The sequence below is a fragment of the Eubalaena glacialis genome, chromosome 3 (assembly GCF_028564815.1).
Source record: "Eubalaena glacialis isolate mEubGla1 chromosome 3, mEubGla1.1.hap2.+ XY, whole genome shotgun sequence".
NCBI lineage: Eukaryota > Metazoa > Chordata > Mammalia > Artiodactyla > Balaenidae > Eubalaena > Eubalaena glacialis.
This window is the reverse complement of record NC_083718.1, coordinates 158,468,949-158,491,392: the sequence shown is the minus strand read 5'-3', so window position 1 is coordinate 158,491,392 and position 22,444 is coordinate 158,468,949. Positions and strand designations below refer to the sequence as shown.

At 54.8% G+C, this 22,444-nt stretch overlaps 1 protein-coding gene across 3 annotated transcripts in view; it reads left to right on the top strand.

Annotated features, from left to right (window-relative positions):
- RNF220 (ring finger protein 220) overlaps positions 1-20,808 on the top strand; it is a 214,446-nt gene extending 193,638 nt beyond the window's left edge. Inside the window, exons 1-11 of one of the 3 annotated variants that reach the window (XM_061184314.1) lie at positions 1,245-1,396; positions 1,529-1,571; positions 5,312-5,433; positions 5,786-5,918; positions 14,153-14,249; positions 14,453-14,539; positions 14,679-14,734; positions 14,851-14,929; positions 19,106-19,214; positions 19,362-19,436; positions 20,190-20,808. In XM_061184314.1, coding sequence (XP_061040297.1) covers positions 1,343-1,396; positions 1,529-1,571; positions 5,312-5,433; positions 5,786-5,918; positions 14,153-14,249; positions 14,453-14,539; positions 14,679-14,734; positions 14,851-14,929; positions 19,106-19,214; positions 19,362-19,436; positions 20,190-20,261 — 927 coding nt within the window. In that variant the 5' untranslated portion in view covers positions 1,245-1,342 and the 3' untranslated portion in view covers positions 20,262-20,808. Of the gene's footprint in view, positions 1-1,244; positions 1,397-1,528; positions 1,572-5,311; positions 5,434-5,785; positions 5,919-14,152; positions 14,250-14,452; positions 14,540-14,678; positions 14,735-14,850; positions 14,930-19,105; positions 19,215-19,361; positions 19,437-20,189 lie in introns of those variants that run through there. The other 2 variants (XM_061184313.1, XM_061184312.1) reach the window with 2 other exon arrangements.
- Positions 20,809-22,444: the final 1,636 nt, after the last annotated feature.

Sequence of the window (22,444 nt, the reverse complement as noted above, 5' to 3'; positions counted from 1 at the left end):
AAAAGGAGAGAGCAGGAGTGGCAGAAGAAGAGTCTGGAGAAATAGGCAGAACACGTCAGAGACGACCTGTATGCCACGGTGCAGATCTCAGTGGAGAACCACTAAAGGATTTAAAGGGGAGGAAGAAAGAGGGTCAATTTTGCATGATACAAAGATCACACTGCATGTACTGTGGAGGATGGGTTACAGGGAGAAAAGCTGGAGATGAGAAGGCCAAATGGGAGACAGCTGCAAATTTAGAGAGCTCCTAAGATTATGAACTAGAGCAATGACATCCAAGATAGGTATAGCCACTGAAGAAACACGCAGGGATGGCTGGCCCTGTGCCCAGCGCTGTGCCGGGCTCTGGCTTCACCCAGGACTCACACATGGCCCCATCCCTGGAGTGGTCAGCCCACCGATAACAATTTGTACAAGCCATACTGAGAGTAGAGATGGAAGTAGAGAGGAAATAATATTTTTAGGTTAGGCCTGGAAGGGCGAGAAGGAGATACACAGAAGGGGAGAGAAAAAGATTTAGGAGACCTTTAAAGGTAGACTCTGAGATGAAAAAAGGCTTGAGTGTGAGGAACTGAAGAAGGGTGGGGTCAAGGACGACTCACTCTCAACTTTCTGGTGTGGGCACACCAGAGTGGATGGTGGTATCCCGTTAGAAACTGAGAATCCTGGAGGAAGGCACTTGGTTGAGTGATGCTGGGTTCCACTTTGGCCGCGTGGCTGTGCGTTGCCAGTGGCAGCTCCAAAGGTTGTCCAGAAGACAGCTGAAATGTTGGGAATCCTCTAATATCGGGACTGCTGAAAGGCTGGGGACTGGGGAAGAGACAGCTGGGACTCGCGGTGAGACGGGCCGCTGCAATCGGGAAGTCCTACGCCATCTCCCCAGCAAAGGGGTAGCCGCGCGTGAGGCGGGAGCCAGGCGGGGTTCCGGGGCGGAAGGAGCCCCGCGCTAGGAGAGGGCCGTGGAGTAGGCTGGGAGGACCTCGCAGCCACTAAAACCCGGACCGGTTGGCTTTGCGGCCGGTGGGAGGGACCCCAGGGCGGCCTCAGCCTGTTGCTGCCGGAGTGCGAGCCGCTGTTTCCTGGTCCCGGTCCAGCAGCCCCCGCCACTTCTTGAACTTTCACCCCCGGCGCGCGACGGCGGCGAGTCACGTGATCAAGGCCAACATGGCCGCCGCCGCCGCTGGGAGCTGAGGTGCCGCCGCCGCCGGGCAGCCGGGGGGAATCCGCCCGCATCGCCGCCCTCGCCGGCCGGGCGGCCGCGGGGCCCGGAGCGCCGGAGGCCGGGGCTGGGGCGGCACCGCGCGGCGGCCACGGGGTCCCGCTAGAGCAGCCTCCGGCGGCTATGCCGAGGGCCCGGAGCGGCCGGCGGAGCAGGGGGGCCGGCGGGAGGGAGGAAGTAGGTTTGTTTACGGGCTGTTTGGGGCGGGGCAGGTCTGGACCGGGGGCTGGGGCTGGGGCGGGGGTCGGGACTCCAGGCCGCGCTGACGCTCTCTTCTCTTTTTTGCATTTGCCCGGGATCTTTTCCCAGACCTTCTTGCGAGTGCGAGCCAACCGGCAGACCCGACTGAATGGTGAGTCTTGCGCGGCCCCTCCCTCCGCCCCACCCCCGGCCTCCTCCCTCCCTCACTGCCTGCAGTTCCTGACTTCCCTGGGTCTCTTCGACATTAGGGCCCACTGGCTTCTTCACAGTCACAGCGTCTGAGTATGTGCTGACCAAGGCGGCCGCCCTCAGTTTCTCCATCTGTCTAGTGGAAGTTATGGTCCCCAGCTCTTGCGTGAGCCTCTCTAGGCCTTGAAGAACCTTGGGGGTCAGTAAGTGCCAGAGAATGAGAAACAAGCCACACAATTCCACGCGGGAGCTCAGTTTTGAATTTGCAAACTGCTGGGACCTCACTGTACAAGCCGGCAGGGCGCTGAGAATGTTTTTCTTCCAGTTTTTAATCAGTGCCCAGTAGTGTGAATACAGCCTCTCTGCTGAGACTTGACAATGCAGTGAGATCTGGAGTTCCCACGGCAACAGGAACTAACTCATCCCAGGGCTTTTTGAGTTATCAGTCGGCCCACATTTCACAAAGGTGATCAGCGTGGGCTCGACAGCTCTTAGAGGCCTTCTCTGAAAGCACTCCGTGTATGTACTACCTGGCAGGCCACCATCCCCCCCCCCTCCGCCCCGCGCCCCTTTTGGATTCAAACCTCTGGAACATTCCTGTTTGCTGAACACAACTGAATGATCTCGTGTTTTGTGCTGGCTAGGGTGTGGTATATATGGGGGTTGTCTGTAAGGGGCTTGGGGGTCTCTAGGCCAACTGGTGAGTGAGGCCATGGATGTTCAAGGTACCCAGTTCCTGCCACTTGGTTTCTGCTGGGAGGCTGAGCCCCAGACTGGGAAAAGGAGAGCATTCATCATGGGCCGGCACCATGTTAAGCACCTTTATCATAACTGAGGGGAGTGTTAACATACATTTTGCAGATGAGGAAACTGAGGCTGGGAGAGGTGAAGGTGATTTGTTTAAAACTACACAGCTGGGATGTAACTGAGCCATGGTTTGAACTGGTTTGTTTACTTCCAAAGCCTGTGCTTCTTGGACTATGCCATGCTACCTCCTTGGCAATACTTTGACTTGTCCTACTCAGTGGAAGCCTCTAGGTAGGGAGCAAACTTTCCCTATCATGTTTTAGTAAGCTTAATTCAGGACTTAGAAGATGAATGGCAAGAAAATAACCAAACCTGAATTGCTTATCTGAGAATTTCCAGGTGATGCCCAATCCATCAGGGTCTTTCCTGGGACTACAAGGAATTTTCTGGCATGGGTGGCCTGGGCAAGGAGAGCATCCAGTATCATGCCTTCCTTGGCAATCCTATGAGATTCATTCCTTTATTCAATTATCAGTGTCTGTCATAGTCTTCTGCTTACCAGAGAGGCACTCCCTTGAGCTTTAGGCCGGGTAGGGGAGGAACCTTTGTACTGGTGCACTGCTCCATACAGGCTTCTAGAAGTTTCAGGGTACCTTGCTCAATGCCTTTCTGATATCTAGCATCCCTTCTCCATCCTAGCCCTGGCTCTAGAGCAGTGGTCCCCAACGTTTTTGGCACCAGGGACTGGTTTTGTGTAAGACAGTTTTTCCACAGACTGGGGCGGGGGTGGGGGGTGGGGGGGAAGGATGGTTTCAGGATGATTCAAGCGCATTACATTTATTGTGCACTTTATTTCTATTACTATTACATTGTAACATATAATGAAGTAATTACACAACTCACCATAATGCAGAATCAGTGGGAGCTCTGAGCTTGTTTTCCTGCAACTAAATGGTCCCATCTGGGGGTGATGGGACCACCTCAGCTCCACCTCAGATCATCAGACATTAGATTCTCATAAGGAGTGCACCACCTAGATCCCTCGCATGCGCAGTTCACAGTAGGGTTTGCGCTTCTGTGAGAATCTAGTACTGCCGCTGATCTGACAGGAGGCGGAGCTCAAGCCATAATTCGACCAATGGGGAGCGGCTGTAAATACAGATGAAGCCTCCCTCACTCACCCACCGCTCACCTCCTGCTGTGTGGCCCGGTTCCTAACAGGCCATGGACTGGTACTGGTCCATGGCCTGGGGGTTGGGGACCCCTGCTCTAGGGTGTCAAGATGGCCCAAGCCTGAGAGTCCAAGGGTTAGGGAAGTCAAGGTGAAGGAGTCTAGATCTTTGTCCACAAAATCAAGCGGGGCACCAGAACATAGTCACATCTCCTATAGTGCGAGCACAGGAAATTGAAGAGACGGGCCAGGCTGCAGACTATGGTTTCTCAAACTCCATGCTCAGTCCTGGTGGGATGGTGGCTTTCTTGATGATTTGGCTCTTTCTAGGGCTACTCTGTTTTAGGGTTGGAGTAGCTCCCTGCCTCAGACCCTCAACAGGCAGGAGCCCCAAGTGCATATTCTTGCTGACCTAGCACACTCACAGGATCAATCTTTGTTGATGCTGATCAGTTGGGGACACTCGGGACAGGAGAGCCTTCTAAGCTATGGAGTCAGACCTGGTTTCCTATGCTGCCTTTGCCACTTTTTAGCTACCTGGACAACTGCCTTGACTATCTTTTTCTGTTAAAATGGATAATACAACCTAGTTTCTGGATATAGAATAAAATGAGCTACCTTGTATAAGGTATTTGGCTCTGAACCTTACACACAATTGAGGCTCTAAACTGTAACTTATCGACTCTCACCTGCATCACCTTTCACCTGTGTCTCGCTCCCTAAACTGCAGTGATGAGCTTTCCACCAGGGTCAGTATCCACAGGAAGTTCTTTCTGGCCTTGCAGTGGGGAACCCTTCCCTCCTTGGCTGGCTCCACCCCTATCCCCACCCCAGTCAGTCTGGTCTCAGAGTGGCTAGCTCTACTTCTACTGATGCATCACAGGAGGGGACAGAGGGAACAGAGTCCCTTGTTTTGACCCCTTCCTGCTTCAGTGACAGGAGGGCTGCAGAGAGGGATTAGTGAGCTAATTAGAAATGATTGTATCTCTCGGCATTAATTAGCAGTGCTGTGGGCTTGCAGCGTGCACTTTGGAATTGAGCCCCCTGCGGGACAGCATGGCAGGGAGCCCTCTGCCTCGAGGGCTTCTAGAAGTGATTAGAAATCCGCACTGATTAGAAATGATGGAACAGGTTTGGGTAGGCACAGTAAGGGCTACCCTCTCAAGGTATCTGGGCTGTCTGACTCAGATCCTCTATACCTTTATGACTGGGCCTCAGTCTCCTCTTCTGTAAAATGGGACCAGTGGACATGAGAGAAATTCTCACTGGGGTAATTCTACATAGGACAGTAAGGGCTGTACCTCAGGGCTCTTGGCCCAGGAACAAAGGGGTTTTAACTGATAAGTGAACAGCAGGCCAAATCAGGCCCCTGGCGGGACCTTGGATTCTAGCCAAGAAATGTTCTCTAAAGTGATGCTTCTTGACTCTAAAAGAGCCTATGGTCTTGGCCTTCTGGGGAGACACATAGCAAGTGCCAAGGAGAGCATCTTTGCTCACTGGATTCATTGAGCACTGCAGGTAGGAAGGTAAGGGTTGAGCTTGACCCAGCTGTGGCCAAAGAGTGGACACTTCACTGGCCTAGCACCAATCTCCTCCCCAGGTGCTCTTGGCAAGGTCCAGTCCCCAAAGGAGCCGAAGGTGCTGCATGATGAGGGCCAGATGAGGCACTGAACAAAAGGGCTAATGGCTGGCAGGAGGTCAGGATGTGTCAGCTCCACTGGGACCTTGGGAACTACAGTGACCGTCTGCCTGTTCTATGCTTTGTTTTCGGTTTCTCCATGCAGCTCGGATTGGGAAAATGAAACGGAGGAAGCAAGATGAAGGGCAGGTATGTCCCCTGTGCAGCCGCCCCCTGGCAGGATCGGAGCAGGAGATGAGTAGGCATGTGGAGCATTGCCTTTCTAAGGTAGAGGGGCCATCACCACCTACCTCCCCTCCCCTCCCCTCCTTCCCCTGACTGCCTCCAGATCTATGGGCTGTTGGGGTCTCCCTGTGGTCTCAGCAGCTTCTTCCTCTCTGTTCTTTGCTCTCTTCCTTTGCTTTCGCTCTCCCACTCCTCCCCTGGGGCTCCAGTGGAAAATTATTGGGGAAAAGCCCAGGTCTTTGACCTCTAGATTGGTTTACTTCAAAGGAGCCCTAGAGCTGGGGGCCTGTGGTGCACACTGCAGCTTGGGGCTAGGGCTGTGCCTTCCTTGCAGGCCCTGGGGAGCAGGTAGGGATGGCCTGGGACCCGCATGATCCTGCTCTGCTCTTCACAGAGGGAAGGCTCCTGCATGGCTGAGGATGATGCCGTGGACATCGAGCATGAGAACAGCAACCGCTTTGAGGAGTATGAGTGGTGCGGGCAGAAGCGGATACGGGCCACCACTCTCCTGGAAGGTGGTTTCCGAGGTACAAGCAGCTGACACATAGGCAGTGGCACTCTGGTGGCCAGACCTCTGCTGGGTATCCATCTCTTGGGAGCCAAGAGGCCAGGGCTGGTGGCTGGTCATCCATTCCACCACGTGCGAGCTGCTGCTGGCAGGGCTCCTTTGTGACCGTGCTGCCTGCCTGTGATGTGCATATTAAAATGGATGTATTTGGGTGGGGAAATGGAACTGTGAGGCTGCAAGCTAGGAGTGACGAGGGGGTCTCTCAGCCTCGGGTGATGCATTGAAGGTGACAGCCAAGCCACGTTAGCACCTGCATAAAATATTAAAGGGACGGTTATGCATTTATCACTCCATCCCTCTTAAGGCTGATAAATGAGAATCCAGCAACCTGCTGTACACCTCCAGCACTGGGGGCCCCAAGGGCTTCCAGGCAAACACATTGGATTCCCCCCGCCCCCACCCCCACCCCCCCGCTCCTCCTCCTCGGCCCCATGTCAGGGAAATCAGTTACAGAGGAGAGAGTGAGTTATGGCAAAATTTGACCTCCCATGAGCTTCATTGGTGAATCTAATTTTAGCTCTGATCCCATCTCTTCTCCCTGGGCGCCCTCTGCCCTGAAGCAAGAGGGGCCTGTGCCCAGCTGCTCCCTGCTTCCCTGGGACTCTCCCCTGCTGCTGCAGAGGACTCTGCAGGACCCTGCCCAGCCCCACTACCTACTTGGCTCCTTGGAGAGACATAGCTTGGCCCAGTGGAAGTCCCCCACCCCCACCAGGTCAAATAGCAGACTGGTAGGTGCCCAGGGTCAGTGTCCTCTTGTCAAAGCTTTCTGCCTTGGGCAGGGCAAAGGGGGAGCTGTCAGCCTCCCAGCCTCCAGCTCTTCTCTCTTTCTGTGCACAAGCACAGCTGGCACTGCAGCTTGTGGTCATTAAGTGAGCCAGTCTGCTTCCCATCTGCCTCCAGTTCTCTGGGCAACACCCTTGGGAGTATTGCTGTGTCTGGTCCCTGGGGAATCTCACAGCAGCTGGGAGGAGGGTCTCTGCCTCATTGGGGGCAGTGCTTCTCGGGCTGGTGCTGAGGAGCGGTCCCCACAGTGCCATCCAGGGCAGACTGGCTACATGAAGGGGCCACGAGCCCAGGTGTGGCGTTATGCTTCTGGGCTTCTCTCATATTGCCCAAGCGTTTGGGGACAAGCCAAAGTGTAAATCAGGAAGGTTAATCAGGCCAAACCGTTTCCCGAGCCTGAGCACTGAGCTGGGAGGGTGTCCGTTTGCCATTTCACTCTGGTCCTATCCTGGAGTTTCTGAGTGTCTGAGGCCCAGGGAGGATGAGCAGCAAAGCCCAGGGTCCAGTGACTTGTACACACAGGTGTCTGTTCCAGGGGCAGTTCCAGGATGCCGCTCTGGGTTTGCTCTGTTGGGTGGCTGCAGATTTTCATATCTTCCATTACTCCGGCAAGTTTTTAGTCAGGTTTCTTGGCACAGAACTGGACCTGGTGGCTTCTGGGCACCAGACAGGGCTTAGGGGGATGAAGCTGCATGGGGCCTGCTGCTACAACCAAGTATTTCCCAGGCGCTGGGACGCACTTGCAGAGCGGGTGTGAGGGGCTCTTCAGCCCTATGGGCGGGTGTCAGTTTTCCCTGAGTGTTTACACTGTGAGGTTGTTCTTTTCAAGAATTCCTGAGAGGAGTTCAAAGGGGGCTTTTCTTTGAGCGATTTGGAGAGCGAGAATGAGAGTGAGACTTGAAGAGGGAACGGGGCCGGAGGTGCCTTTATCTGCAGAGAATTGCTCCGGCTTTCCTGATAGAAGCTGCTGCCGCCTCTTAAACAGCTTAGTGCAGTCAAAAGACAGGCAGACTTGAAAGGCTGTTTTACAGCGAGATCAGCAGGGGCCACGAGGCAGAGAGCAGGGCGCAGTGGAGCGGAGGAGGCTGAGGCTCCTCGGTGGGGGGTGCTATCAAAGGAGGCCCTGTCTGATCCTGACCGCCTCTGCCCCCGAAACCCTGTCTGCAGGAGCTGGCCATCTGTCAGTCTACCCTCCTTGGCCAGGACCGATAGGCCCCAACTCTTGGGGGGTTGGGTGTGGCCCCGCCAGGCGGGCTGGTGTCAGTGTAGCGCATTGATCGCCCGCCGGGCGGGCTGGGCCGCAAGCCGGGCAGCGCGTGCTTAATGTGATTGAAAGGCAGTTAAAATGGCGGTGACCTTTTCAGGAGGAATTAGATTGCCTGCCAAGACCGGTTAGAGGGAGTGATAACGCTGGCTGAAGAAGCTGCCCAGCCGACTTCAGAGAGAGGGAGCAGAGGCAGGATGAGCAGACGAGTGGTGAGGCCCATTTAAGGCGAGCTGTGCGTGCTGACAGAACAGAGATTGCTGTCCTTGTTAGATATGAAAGAATTGCAGATAAGTTCCTGTATCCGATCACCCCCTACCCCTCCTCCCAGACCAGGACCCCGTCATCATCCTCAGCAAAGCTTCCCACCAGGCCCACTGTGAGCTGGTCTGGTGGAGCAAATCGGTTTCCTTGAATGTATTCTGCCGTGGAACCAGTGAACAAGCAAGAGTTTTTGGTGGGACACTTGGCTGAGGGGAATGGGCCTTGGAGATGGGGCCTGTGGTTACTGAGGGTGAGGCCCAGATTGCTTAGGCCTGGGAGTACTTGGAATTGGTATTTTAGGACAAAACGAAGGACCAGACAGAACAGGTAAGCACTCAGATAGGTCCAGCTGGAAGTGGATCTTTAAGAGTCTGAAGGAAGAGATAAAGTTTTCAAGAGAGTAGCTTGGAAGAAACTTTCAGTGACTAGGAAACGCTCTGGCCTTCTCAGTTCTCAGAGACACCCTGGGCTGCGTGCCTAAGCTGTTGATTGTCCTCTCTGAACCTTAGGTTTGCTAACCTGCTAGTGCTGTTTCTCCCCACCCAGAGTTAATAACTGCATAAAGGGCAGCACATGGACCCTAGTACTTCACCAACATTCCCCTAAAAGAGCTCAACACTTAGGGAAGAAAGACGCTCTTCTGGTGCCCTATGCCAGCCCTGGGCAGAGCAAGGGACCTCTAGGCTGGGCCACAGCGGAAACCTAATTATACAACCCTTGGGGACAAACCTGCTCCTGCCTATAGTCAAAGGAGGTATGTGATGAATGAGCCCCAGCTCTCCTCATTGCCTGTCACCAGCTCCTGGGTCCCGGAGAAGAGACTTGTGGTGGGAGCTTTGGTCCCTCCTGTTTTGGTTGCCAGTGAAAGTTCACCCAGCTGGATTGAGGGAGCCTGGAGCTCATCATATCTGGAATGGACAGGCTGGAGAGAGAATATGGAATGGTTGGCTTCAGATAAGGTCACAGTGATGTGGTGGGCACATGAGTGGCGAGATGGAGGGATTTCCCAGGAGGCGGCACAGGAAGTGGAAGTTGCTGCAACTCCATCTTTGAGCCCTGGAGGGAAATGCATCCCTGGAATCCAGCACTGAGCCCCTTTGAATCAAACAGGTGGAGGACAGGGATGATACTAAGAGAACCCACTGTCCAGGGCCTCTGCCCTGCCCCAGTCCTGGCCTAGGGACTGCATCTTTCTCGAGTTCTTGCCTTAGATTTAGGCTGGTTCCATGTGGCCTGGGATGAGATGCCATGGAGAGGACAGGCAGGGCAGCTGTGGCACAGGTCTTTTAACTGGCTGTTGCTTGATAAAACTTCAGCTCCAGATTATGGGTCAAGGGGTTGAGAGGTGTTCTGAGCCCAGGGGCATGGAGAAATTGGCCTGGCCGTAGCTGCTGCCTCCTTTGCCGTGTTGGTTTCCAAAAGATGGGAACCCCAGATGCTAAAAATGTCCCCCAGCGCAGCCCTGCTGCCGGATGCAGTCAGTGACAGGTGTTGGAACAGCCAACTGCTGCAGGCAGTGTTGGAATGGAGAGTGTTAGGGCTGCCACCTTCTACCTCCTTACCACCTTTAGTTATAACTGTTGGCTGCTGGGAGGGGCGAGGAGAGGTGGCAAGGAGCAGGGCACCTTCTTGTCCCCTGTGGCGACTGTCGGGATTTATTCGCCTTTTGGAACACAATTGTTAAGCCGGGACGGGGAGTACAGGCAGAAGGAGTAAGTATCAATGGTTTTAAACGGCGTCTGTCTCTCTACGTCTCTCCTGACGTGAGGCAGTGAAACACGTTATCGAGGAGGCCTGGAAAGTGGCTAAGTGCGTTTGACACACGCCAACTCCCTGCCTCCACACTGGATAATTGCATTGTCAACTGTTCAGCGAGGTGGCAGGTGACACTGCAGGCCGATTGATTGTCCCGCATCGCAGCTCCCCAGACTGTCAGCTCCCCAATCGATGGCGTTTACACAAGACACCGTAACTGCATCTGTAACTAATTCCAGTGTAAAACTCTCCGGAAGCTGCTGCTGTGCACCACCACCCTCAAACCACACCTTTGGAGAGCACAGGCCTCCAGAGGCCCCAGGACTCCTTTCTCCCTGGGCTCTGGTTTTGTTGGGAGCAGCAGGTGAGGAAATCGATGGCTCCTTTTTTGTGGTTTCATGTTCCAGGACGTTACTGCCCCCAGTAAGCGGGCATCTCCAGTTTCTCAATCGATTATCTGATCAATTGATCAAATTAACGCTGATTTTTTTCTGTCTCTCTCTTTGACCTAAGAAAAAAGGAGTTTATGAGAGGGGGTCGTTTTTATAAAATTTAGGCTTTGCTTATCATATATGCACTTAACCCTCTCCCTTTCTATTGCTAGTGTCCAGTTGGAGGTTTTTTGCACCGCCCGTCCTCCCAGGACCAGGCCCCCACTGCTGAGCATCACTGACTCTCAGGCTTAGTCTGCCTGTGGGTGGCAGCCCAGCCCTTTGTGCCACAATACAGTGGGGCTGAGCCTCAGCAAGGCGGCCTCCCTGGTGACTAAAGGGTACTCTGGGTCATCTTGCAGGTCCCAGGGGCAGAGTCCCTTCCCTGGATAGTAGCATCAGGAGTGGCAGCTTGCCTGTTATCCCTGGAGCTGCACAGAACAGGAGCCAGAGGCTTGGAAAGGAGTACTCTGTGCCATCTTGCCTCTGAGTACTGGCTTGGGATGTTCCAGCAGCTGAGAACATAAAATGACTGGAGCCTTCTTCTCAAATCAGGGTGGGGGGGCGCAAGCTGGCAGGGGCGCTGTCTGCATAAAACGGCTTTATGGCCGTTTCTTTTTATTATGATTCTGCCAGAAGTCAGCAAGTGACATTTCATTAAGAAAATAAAGTTTAATGTGCTGGGAAGGAGGTTGGAGCTGGCTGGGGCAGCACAAGAGTGAAATTGGTGGTGGCAGCCTGTTCTGAACACCTGTGGGGGTAGGGAGAGGTTCCCAACATCTGTCTCTGCTGGGGGATGGGGTCAGTGTCAGAGGAAACTGCTCAGACCAGAGACAGGCCTTTTCCTTGGCAAACAAGATGTGTTGTGCTCTCCATCCTGCCAGGCTGGTCAAGGCAGCAGAAGGTCGCGGCTCACCGGAAAGCTGGGGTCTGAGAGGGAGGGTTGTGGCCTGAGAGATTTCTCCAGGCCACCAGCTAATCAGGCCTTGGCCTTCCTTCTGGCACAGGGCTCCCAGGACCTGATAGAACAGCACTGTTGGCATTAAGCCATTACTGCTCGGGTGTGTTGTATGGCACGCGCTGTGGGCCTGGCCAGCTCTGTGCTGGATGACGCTGAGATCACAGACTTGGGCTTTCATTCTGGTAAGGGACAGTGACAATACGTGGTAATAAATACGATTTTGGAGTTGCACAGGAGCCTGGATGGACGCCACGGAAGGGACCCCTATGCAGAAATGTCTGGGGACGTCTCGTCCACACTCAGCACCTTGAGGGTAGGAATCAGATCTGGAAACACTGTCCTCAGTGTGAAGCCAGGCAGAGGGTGAGTTCGATAAAGGTTGAGAGAATGTTGAGGTGAGTTCATTCAGGAGGTATTTATAGAGCAACTACCATGTGTAGGCACTATGAATAGAAGGCATGATTGAGAAGAGTCAGACTCGCAGAGCGAGCAGGAATTTGTTCTGTAGACCAAGAGGGAGATGTTTCTAGGCAGAGATAACAGGAAGTACAAAGGCATGGGGGCATGAGAAAACATGCAGGACTTGGGAAACCACAATAGCTATGTTCCACTGGAGTACAAGACCTGGTTCAGGCCTGCTAGGCAATGAGACTGCAGAGATAAGGACTTCAGCCACTGGGCTGCTTTATGTGTTGAGAAGCTAGGACTTTTCCTGGCAGTTTGGCGGTGCCCCGTTTTCTCAGCTGTGCCATGGGAGCCATACTGGGCTGAGGAGTGGTGCCAGGATTCTCGGCTTTGCTTCTCGCCCACCCAAAAGGCAGGGCTGGGCAGGGCCAGGCAGGCCCTGGCTAAGCCAAGGATGTGAGGCTGACTGCTGAGCTGCATGTACTTGGGGGAGGGAGGTTGGCAGAGATCGGGAGGCGCAGGCTGTAAGTGAACCTGACGGCCACATTCTGATTGATGGCGGAGTTTGTCTCCCAAACTGTCAGAGGGTTTATAGAGGTGCCATTCACCCACAAGGCAGGAATTGCTTGTCAGGACACTTGGCCATGAACAGTAGACAGGGCTGTAACTTGGTGTTTTCTCAGCTTAATGGCCCCGCTGCTGACCTGCCTGCTGCCTCGAGTTTGTTGGTGCCTCAGTGTGGAGGGCAGATGAGGACTGGCAGGGAGGGGTGGAGCCTGGGCAGTGCCTGGCCTCTCTCTTTCCCTGGTGCTGCTTACCTCTGGGATGGGTGGAACCTTTGTGAGACCAGAGACCAGAGGTGCAGGAGGGAGAAGAAGGATCAGGAAGAAAGTGCTTTCGAAATGGGCTTGAAAGGTGGAGAACATTCCAGATGGAGGGGAGAGCATGAGCAGGACACGGTGACGTTTGAGGTGCAGTAAGTAGTCTATCCGTATATGTGGAGCTTATGGAGTGAAGTGAGAGAAAGAGGGAAGGTGGAGAAGTGGGGGCATCCGGAGCTTAGCGGGTCTAACTGAGGAGCTGGGACTTGGTCGTGCATGCAGAGGGGAGCTGCAGACACTGCTGGAGCAGGGAAAAGGAGGGTCAGAGCTCTAAGGTAACAGGGTGAAGGAACAGGCGAGAGGTGTGACAACCCGTTACATGTCTGTTGCCCTGATGAGCGTGTTAAGACCCTGGAAGTGGGAAGAATGAACAAGAAATGTCTGAGATCATCAGGCAGAACCCTGAGCTGCTTCACACCTCTGATTCCACTCAACCCAGATCCCATCGCTTGCAGCCCCTTTTGTCCCCGGCAGGGCTGTTCCACTGGCTCATGAGATGTGGTCCGAGACGGGGACCACTGGGAGAAGACATGGGCGGGGAGGGAGAAGCAGCTTTGTGGTCACTGGCCCTGGGCCATCAGGAAGGGTGGTCCTGGGAGTCAGACCACATGGCAGGTGAGCGGGCCTGGAGTAGCTTCAGCAACTCAGTGCCTTACATCACCACCGCCGCCACTGGCCGAGAGTCCACCTGTGGCTGTGCCAGATGCACCTCGGTGAGGTCAGCTGCCTGCCCGGCCCTTGGCCCTGCCTCCGCCCACCTGCTTGCCTCCATGGACTGCTTTGAGAAGCAGGTGTGCATGCTTGTCCTCCCTCGGCCATCCCTTCTTAATCCCTTTATAACTGCACTTGTCCAGGAATCTGGGCTGAGTGAGGTTGGGATGAATAATTAATGTCAGGCGCTTCAGACACCAAATATTTGAACAGCTGCCTGGTGTTTTTGCTGGCAAGGACCTGACGGCCAAAACCAGGATGTTGGCTGGGGGTCCCGCTGTATGGCTCCGACGGGCCTTTGCCAGCCTACTCTCCCTTCTGGTAGACTTGTCAGGCTGGACCATGGGACACGGGATGCCCAGGTCCTGGGTGGGGGTGGCCTTGTAGACCTGAATGTCTCTGTCTTCTTCCTGCTCTTCTTAGACCTGGAAGACAGGTGTTCAGCAGGCCTAGACTAGGTGTCTCCTGAGGACCTGACCTAGTGTATGAATGGGCTAGTTTATAAGCAGAGACCACTTGGAGCAGGAGGCAGTGCAGAGAAGGCTGAGGTGTGCAGAGTGAAAAGGACTGAAATGTCAGTCAAGAGCACCCAAGTTTCTTGGCTCTCTATATCCCAAGCCCAAGTTTCTGTTTGGCCTTACCTAGCCCAAAACCTGACCCGTACCTAGGGAAACAGAAGGGGTACCCTTGGACTCGTCTTGCTGGCCCCAGGCCCTCCTCATATCCTGCTTCCCACAGGCTCTGGCTTCATCATGTGCAGCGGCAAAGAGAATCCGGACAGTGATGCTGACTTGGATGTGGATGGGGATGACACTCTGGAGTATGGGAAACCACAGTATCCTTGGGGCACTGCGGGACAAGGTGGGGCTGGTGGGACATTCCAAAGGGAATAAGAAAAGTAGCGAGCACCTCCGGTCACTCATCCACACCACCCCCCTAGGGTCAGTGTCTCAGCTTGGGCCGGGGGAGCCCTCCTGAGGATTCAAGCCTCATGGCCCACCGCAAACTAGGATCCATTGTCCTTGACCACCATGCCAGATACACGGAGGCCGACGTCATCCCCTGCACAGGCGAGGAGCCCGGTGAAGCCAAGGAGAGAGAGGCACTCCGGGGCGCAGTCCTAAAGCAAGTGTGGGCACAGGCTTGGGCGGGTGGGTTAGAGGGATGGGAAGCCCTGAGGTGGGTGTCAACCCAGTACCCGCCCTCAAGGTTATCCTGCCTGCCTTCAGGGCTCACTTCGTTCTTCCTCCTTCCTTTCCTCTAGTGGTGGCCCTCCCAGCACACGCATCACACCTGAGTTCTCTAAATGGGCCAGTGACGGTAAGTCCTGACGCAGGTTAGGAGTGATGGGGGGTGGTAGTGACTGCCTCAAGCCCAACCCCTCACCTGTGCTGCCCAGTCTGGCCAGAGTGTGAGTTGCCTCTCTGTCCCAGCAGAGATGCCATCTACCAGCAACGGTGAGAGCAGCAAGCAGGAGGCCATGCAGAAGACCTGCAAGAACAGTGACATCGAGAAGTGAGTGTTTGGCCAGGAGGGAGGCCCGGGGAACCACAGCTCAGTTGGAGGGCGAGGGGCCCTTTGCTAGCAGGAAGGCCTGCTGCCCTGGGCACACAGCTGACGGTGGGGCCCAGCTGGTGCTGAGCATGCCTCTGTGAATTGATCGCTGGGCCCAGGCCCTGGGAGCCTTGGTGGAGGGAGGAGCAGTCAGCCTGCCTGCCTGCCTGCACGCCCGCTGCAGAGGCCTCCGCCCAGGGAATGTGATGTATGGCCACCCAGCCCAGCCAGCACACTTGATTCATCTCCAGTTTCTGTTTCTTAATCGGGAGCTAAATTGGTTTCATTTTTCTTGTCCCGGGTGGCGCTTGCAGTGGGTTTTAGGCAGGAGTATTGGGTCTCATCACTTCTGGTAGGAATTTTTGGCCCGTGTTCTCAGGCAGGGGAAAAGGGGATCCGTTAGCACTTCCCCCAGGGTTGGGCAACCCCTGGCCTGGATCCTCAGGAGCCACCAGGATTTGAAATCAGCAGGGCACCTTAGTGCCTTTCCAGAAGGCCAGGCAAGGCCAGTTCTGGCCCCAGGAGGTGGCATTGTCCAGTTCTGGCTGCCTGGAGCTGCTGCCATTGGCCATTGCCTAACTCCTCACACCCACCCCTCCCTCCTCTCGAGGCTAGGTTGCCCAGGGTTAAAAGGCAACCTCTTCATTCCAGGGCCAGTGTTCCATCTTGCCTTCTGCCAGGAGAGTGGATTGCAGGCCAGTGCAGGGCCGGGTCGGTGGCCCAGGGTCACCTCCCATTTGTTTCCCTCCATTTTGTGTTGTCATAAATTCATTCCAGCCCGTTGTGCTTGATCAGTTTATCTCGGCCAGGGCCGTGAGTGCTGCTGGCATGATGTATGGGCCGCAGCGCGGGGCCCAGCTGCCCATGAATCACCGCAGCTGCTCCATGTCAGCGCCGGAGCGGGCCGCACGGGTTCGGCGCAACCAGCTTTGGGGGGGGAGGAATGACGTATGGATGTTTATTTAATAATTCTCTCCTACTCCAGCTGAGTGGGGCGGGCGGGGCCGTAAGGGGCACCCACCCTCATCTGGAGGGGCTGCTCATAAATCAGAAAGACAAGATCATTAATCAGGGATGGCGCCCAAGGGGGAGGTGGGGGCCAGAACCAGTGGCCATCCATGAAGGTCCTACCCTCTGAGGGCTGGGGGAGCTGGGGACTGTCCCACCTGTGTAAGCACAGGCACCAGTGGGCAGGGCTGTCTGGGATGAACTGGGGACTGGCTCAGTCATGTGCAGAGATCTCCATTGGGTCTGGATTTGCCAAGATTAGGGCCCTTCAGTCCCCATGATGTCTCTCTTCCCCGTACACATTATGGGTTCCCATCCTAGATCTTTTTCACAACCTAGGGAAGGAGGAAGGCAGGAAGACATGGCTTCTTCCAAGAAATTCTCCACCCCATACCCCCGAGGGGCTCAGGAATAGCTCACAACCTACCTGGGTCAGGGGCCTGGAGGATTGGATATTTCACCACAGCAAAGAATAGAGGCCAGTTATGTGCCGAGCAAATCCAAGGGAGGGTGGGCTCTGGAATTGGATGTGGCCTTGGAGCCTTTGGAGATGGAAGTGGGAAATGGCTTCATTCTCTCCTGGCCCCATCCTTTTTGCCTTCCCGGCTCTAACTCATTCTCTGGTTTGGGGTTTGACAGTTAGTTTTCTACTCTGGGGTAGGCTGCCCCCAGCTCCAGGCCTTGGTTTCCCAACCTTTGAAATAACCTCATAGGATCAGCCTGGTCCTTGGAGAGGAAGGGAACACAGCTACCCATCCTTGTCTCCTTGTCAGGAACTTACCAGCAGTCCAGGTGGGGATGGCACATAGAGCATTGGGCAAAATGTCTGGGGGAGGAGCCAGCTGTGCAAGTGCTTGTGAGGAAGGAGGGGATGGTAAAAGCTTTCCAGAGCTGGAAAGTTGAATGGATGCTCCCAGGAAATCCGCCAATGCCAGGAGGAGTTGTAGTCAGAGCCTTTCTCGGCTTCCCTGGAGAGAGGCAAGGCAGAAAGAATCATGGACCCATGGAGTGATGGATCTAGAGCATCCCTGACATAGGGACACAGCCATCAGGAAGTCACATTCTGTGTCACTGCTAGTGCCCTAAAAGAGAAAGGTCAGAGATCAAAGTTCATTGCTGCCCATGAAATGTTTCCCACCATCCTACCCATGGCCCCCAATACCACTTACACCCAGCAGGGACAGACTACCTGTAAGCTTTCAGGCTTTCTGGGCCAACTGTCTCCCCTAAGCTGGCAAGACAGACCACCCTAGGAGATGGTCCTTGCCCACACACCACCCTTGTGATTCTACCTCAGCTGACTGAATACACCCTTTAAACCTCAGCTCTTACCCTTTACAGCCCTCTTCCAACATTCTCAACAACTTCCTGTAAATTGCCTGTAAGATAAACTTTCTTTTCTGATTGCGGCATCTGGGGTCTTCTTGGACACAGTCTCCTTTCCCAGTGCAGCACCTTCTGCTTACTCAGAAGTGAGCCTTCCAGCCAGATGGGGCTCTAGGGCCTCTAGGCCTTGGTTCCCACTGTTCCCTCAGCCTGGAGGCCTGTCTCCTCCTGGGTGTAGCCAGTGTAGGGTAGTGGTTACTTACACAGTTACTGGTTGATCACAGAATCAGTCTGCCAGGGTTTGAATCCCATCTTACCCACTCTGTGAACCTTGGACAGGCTACTTAATGTTTCTGTGCTTTAGTTTCTTCATATATAAAATAGGAGTATTAGGATCTCCTCATGGGGTTTTTGTGAGGTGTAAATAAGATAATTACTTTTAATCCCTCAGTACAATCCCTGGCATTTAGTAAGTGCTTAATAAATTTTAGCTCTTTTATTTGTATTATTGTCATTATTATTCCCTAAAGCCTGTCTCCAGTGCCATCTTTTCTACTCCTCCAGGAAGCATTCTTCCTCCTGTGAGCCTCTCCAGGTTCTGTTGACTTGTTTTAGGAGAGGTGGGAGGGATCACTCTTCAGAATAGTCCTAGCTATTCCCTGTTCAGTATTGCAGCTCAGAGAGTCTTCAGGAAGTTGTAGGGACCTTGTGCAGGGCTTGGACTACGGGTGAGGACCAACAGGACATCTGACATGCCTAGGCAGAAGCAACCAGGAGCCCTTGAGGTAGGCTAGGACTGTAGCCCAGGGGCCTCTTCAGTCCCCACATTTCTCACTCTCCCTGGGGGTTAGACCAGCTATTTCTGCAGCAGATGTTTATTCATACTCACGTGCCTAGTATGGGGCTAATGTTCAGAGGCAGTATTGGTGGAGTGAGCAGCTTGCCCTCAGGGAAGTGAGTCTAGCAGTGACAGGCATTTGTGGTTATACTGCTATGGTGAAGTCCAGTACAGGGGCTGGAAGAGCACAGAAGGGGCAGCCACCATTGGGGTACTGGCTGGGGGCTTGGAAGAGGCTTCTGGGAGGAGGTGGGAACTAGGCCTGAATGATGAGATGGGACTAGTGAGTTAGGAGGTTGGGGTGATCCAGAAGAAGCAGAAAGTGCTGAGAGGCCAGTGGAGTGAAAAATGGTGGGGTGTGTGGGGAAACTCAGGAGTTTGGCATGAATGGAGCATAAAGTACGTGGCAGGGCACTGAGGGATGCGGCTGGCGGGGACCAGCCCAAGGAGGCCCTTGTAATCTTGTGGAGAGTTTGGTGGAGCTTTATTCTGAGGTAGACACTAAAATGTTAGAAGGAGAAGTGGTCAGGTTTGCAGAATTCTAGGTGCTAGGAGAACAGAATGGAATGAGGGGACTGGAGGCTGAGAGGCCGTTCAGGTTGGTGGCACAATCCACAGAGGAAATCATGAGCACCTGGACTAGGGGTGGTAGCTATGGAAAGAAGTGGAGATGCCAGAGATATTAGGAGCTAGATGACAGATTCTGATGTCAGGAGTGACTGGGAAGAAGTGGTTTGAGAATGGTTCCCGGGTATCTGGTTTAGAAATTCACCAGGATGGAGGTGGAGGAGCAAGGAGGGTGAGGAGTGCAGTTCTGGAATGTGGAGTTTGCGGATCTGGGATATGGGTGGGTGTCTAGCAGACATCTGTATATGTGATTCTGGAATTCAAGGGAGTTGTAGGCTGGAGGTTCAGGTTAGGGATGCCAGCCTGCTGCCTGCCCAGGTATGCCATCCTCTTTGCAGAATCACCGAAGATTCAGCTGTGACCACGTTTGAGGCCCTGAAGGCTCGGGTCAGGGAACTTGAGCGGCAGCTATCCCGTGGGGACCGTTACAAATGCCTCATCTGCATGGTGAGAGGAAGGGAACCTCGGGCGCCCTTGCTCAGGCTTCAGTGCTCCCTGGGGGTTGGAGAGGGTCTCTGCCCTGTGATCTGGGCCCTTCAGAGGGTGGGACAGCCTCAGAGTGACCCCTCCCTTCTCTGCCCATTTTCTCCCTAGGACTCATACTCGATGCCTCTAACGTCCATCCAGTGTTGGCATGTGCACTGTGAGGAGTGCTGGCTGCGGACCCTGGTGAAGTGGCATGGGGGTCGGGAGTGGGTGGCCATTTGGGGTACTGCCCAGATGTCCATGCTCATGCTTGAGCCTGCTTCGGGGGAGGAGGAGCGAGGGGCAGGGGGAGCAGAAGCATAGACCACAGCCCGAAGCCAGGATATTCACCCCCAAGCTCACTGCCCTCCCTCCTCCCCCACCCAGGTTTATTAAATTCTCCCCACGCGTGGGTTCTCTGCCTGCTCCCTTCCCCCGTCCCCCCACCCCAGCAGGCCCACGTATTACACACAGCAGTGAGATCCCGGGTCAGGAGGAGGCTGGGTGTGGGTGAGCAGGACCAGGGCCTCAGCCCCTCCCCCTCCCATTACTAAGCTCCTTCTGCTCCTGCCCCTGTTCTTCGCTCGGGAGCAGCCATTAAAATGTCGCCCGGAGACAGCAATAAAAGGCCCGGACGTGGGCTCTGTGTCCTGATCAAAGGCCGCGTGTAATCTCGTTAGGGCCGCGGCAGCCACAGCTGGACCCAGCCTTGTTCTCATTACTGGGGCTCCCGCTGCGGGCCTGGCCAGCCGGTTTGATCCTGGCGTCTCCCCAACACAGGAGTGTGCCTGCCTGCTCACAGAGGCCGCCCATGCCTCCCCAGCCCAGGCGGGCAGGACCGGTCCGAGGTCCCAGCACACAGCTGGTTCGGGGAGATGCGGCTGCAGGCCCAGGGGCTCACACGAGCAAATGTGCGGCACAGGGTATAACCCAGAGCCCTCCCTGTTCTCCCTGCAGGGTGCCAAGAAGCTCTGCCCTCAGTGCAACACCATCACAGCGCCCGGAGACCTGCGGAGAATCTACTTGTGAGCTAGCCACCCCAGGCAGGCCTTGCCTCGAGCGCCCCACCTGCCCCGCCTGTGACGTGACCCCCCCCCTTGTACATACTTGCACACAGGTTCCCCGTGTACATACATGCACACACATGAACGCACACACACATGCACACACACAGGACTCGAGCCAGAGTGGAGGCTGAGGCCCAGGCCCTGCCTGCTGGCTCCCACCAAGATTGGGGACCATACCTGTTCCAGGTTCCGTTCCCAGGGTGGGGCAGGGAGGTGGGGGTAGGGGGAGTAGCCAGGCAAGGCTCCTGAGATCCAGCCCCCCCGACTGACAGACGGACAGACAGACATGCAAACACCAGACTGAAGCACATGTAATATAGACCGTGTATGTTTACAATGTTGTGTATAAATGGGACAACTCCTCACCCTCTACCCCGTCCCCTCCCCTTTGGTTGTATGATTTTCTTCTTTTGTTAAGAACACCTGGAAGCAGTGCCTCCTTTAGGGCTGGCTGGGGGCTCGGCCCATCCACCTCTTGGGGTGCCTGCCTCTGCCTCTGCCTCTGCCTCTGCCTCTGCCTCTGCCTCTGCCTCTCCCTCTCCCTCTCCCTCTCCCGTGGTTCTCTTCCCTCTCCCATGTGCTCGGTGTTCAGTGGTGTATATTTCTTCTCCCAGACGTGGGGCACGTGCCCCAAGGGACATGATCCTCTCCTTAGTCTTAGCTCCTGGGGCTCTTCATAAGGAGTTGGGGGAGGGGGGAGGCACAGGAAATGGGAACCGAGCTGAAGCAGGGGGCTGAGACTGGGGCTGGATGAGGGTGCTCCTGGCTACCCAGCCTTCTGCAGAGAACCTTTCCTGGGATTAGACTGCTGTTCCCAGGGAAAAGTGTTGTCTCCCCTGCCCTTCTTGTGGGCCCCATGGTGTGATGCTGTGTCTGTATATTCTATACAAAGGTACTTGTCCTTTCCCTTTGTAAACTACATTTGACATGGATTAAACCAGTATAAACAGCTGCTGCCTCTGTGCATGTGTATAGGGAGGGGTGGATGATGGGGTGGTATGAACAGAGGCAGTTAAGGGGTTAATTCCTGGCCGCAGTGTGGGAAAGGACTTGGCTACGGGTTTGTAAAGCAGTGTGGGGTTGGTCTGCTCAGGGGCCCTGGAGCACTGTCAGGGGTGGGGGTGAGGCTGGGACCTGGACTCCTGACTATTGATGGGTAGGGGCTCCAGGTTAATTCCTTATCGATGCAGAATCGTCAGCTCATTAATCACAGAAGAGGTCAGAGCTTGGGGCTACAGAGGGGTTGTAGCCTCTATCCCCCAGTCTAGGGCTGGAACAGCTATAAGCTTGGGTGAAAATATAAGCCCCAAACCTCTGTCCCTTTCTAGTCCCTTGAAGTGAGCCAGGGACCAAAAATGGAACCACCATCTCAGTCCCCTGTGGCTTCTGTTCTCCATCCTAGTGACCAACAGCCGGGTATAGTTAACTGCCCAGATCAAACAAACAGTAGGAACCCCCTTTAACCAAAGTGGACCCTCAAGTCAGGGAACTGAGGCTGGGCAGCCAGCACTGGAGATGGAGCTTTGTCAAACGGTTATCCCCACGGCTGCCCAGTGCCAGGGAGTGAGCAGCATTCTGGGTACTTGGGCAGGGGCTCAAAGCTGCAGAGGAGTCCTTGTCCACCACAGAAAGCTGTTTTGACAAAACAAGATTTTGCTAAAATTCAAGACCTCAGAATATCTTTATGACTCCAGACTCCTCACCACACATTCTCACACAGCAGGCCCACCCTCCATCTTCCCAAATCTCAGACACACCTGTCTCCTCTGGGATGCCCACAGTGAATATTATAGAATCAGGTCCAGTTGGCAGCTCATGTCCCTCTCTGCACCCAGATGACAAATCACCCTGGTTGGAGTCCAGCGAAGGCCTTTCACAGGCCCAGGCCCAGCTTGATGGCACCAAATATTCTGAAAGCAAGGATCCTGGGGCCCAAGATTCTAGGGAATGTATGTGGCCCGTTGAGGCAGAGCAGCCCCAGTGATGGCTGAGGGTTTGGAAGATAAGTGGGCAATGCCCAATCCCCACCGGGCTGGCTCCTTTCGGCTCGCTACTCTCCGCTCTCCCTGCCTTGGACTCAGTGGGTCCTTGGTGGCTGGTTACTTCCACCCTGGGGACCATATGCTCTCTAACAGGAGACGTTAA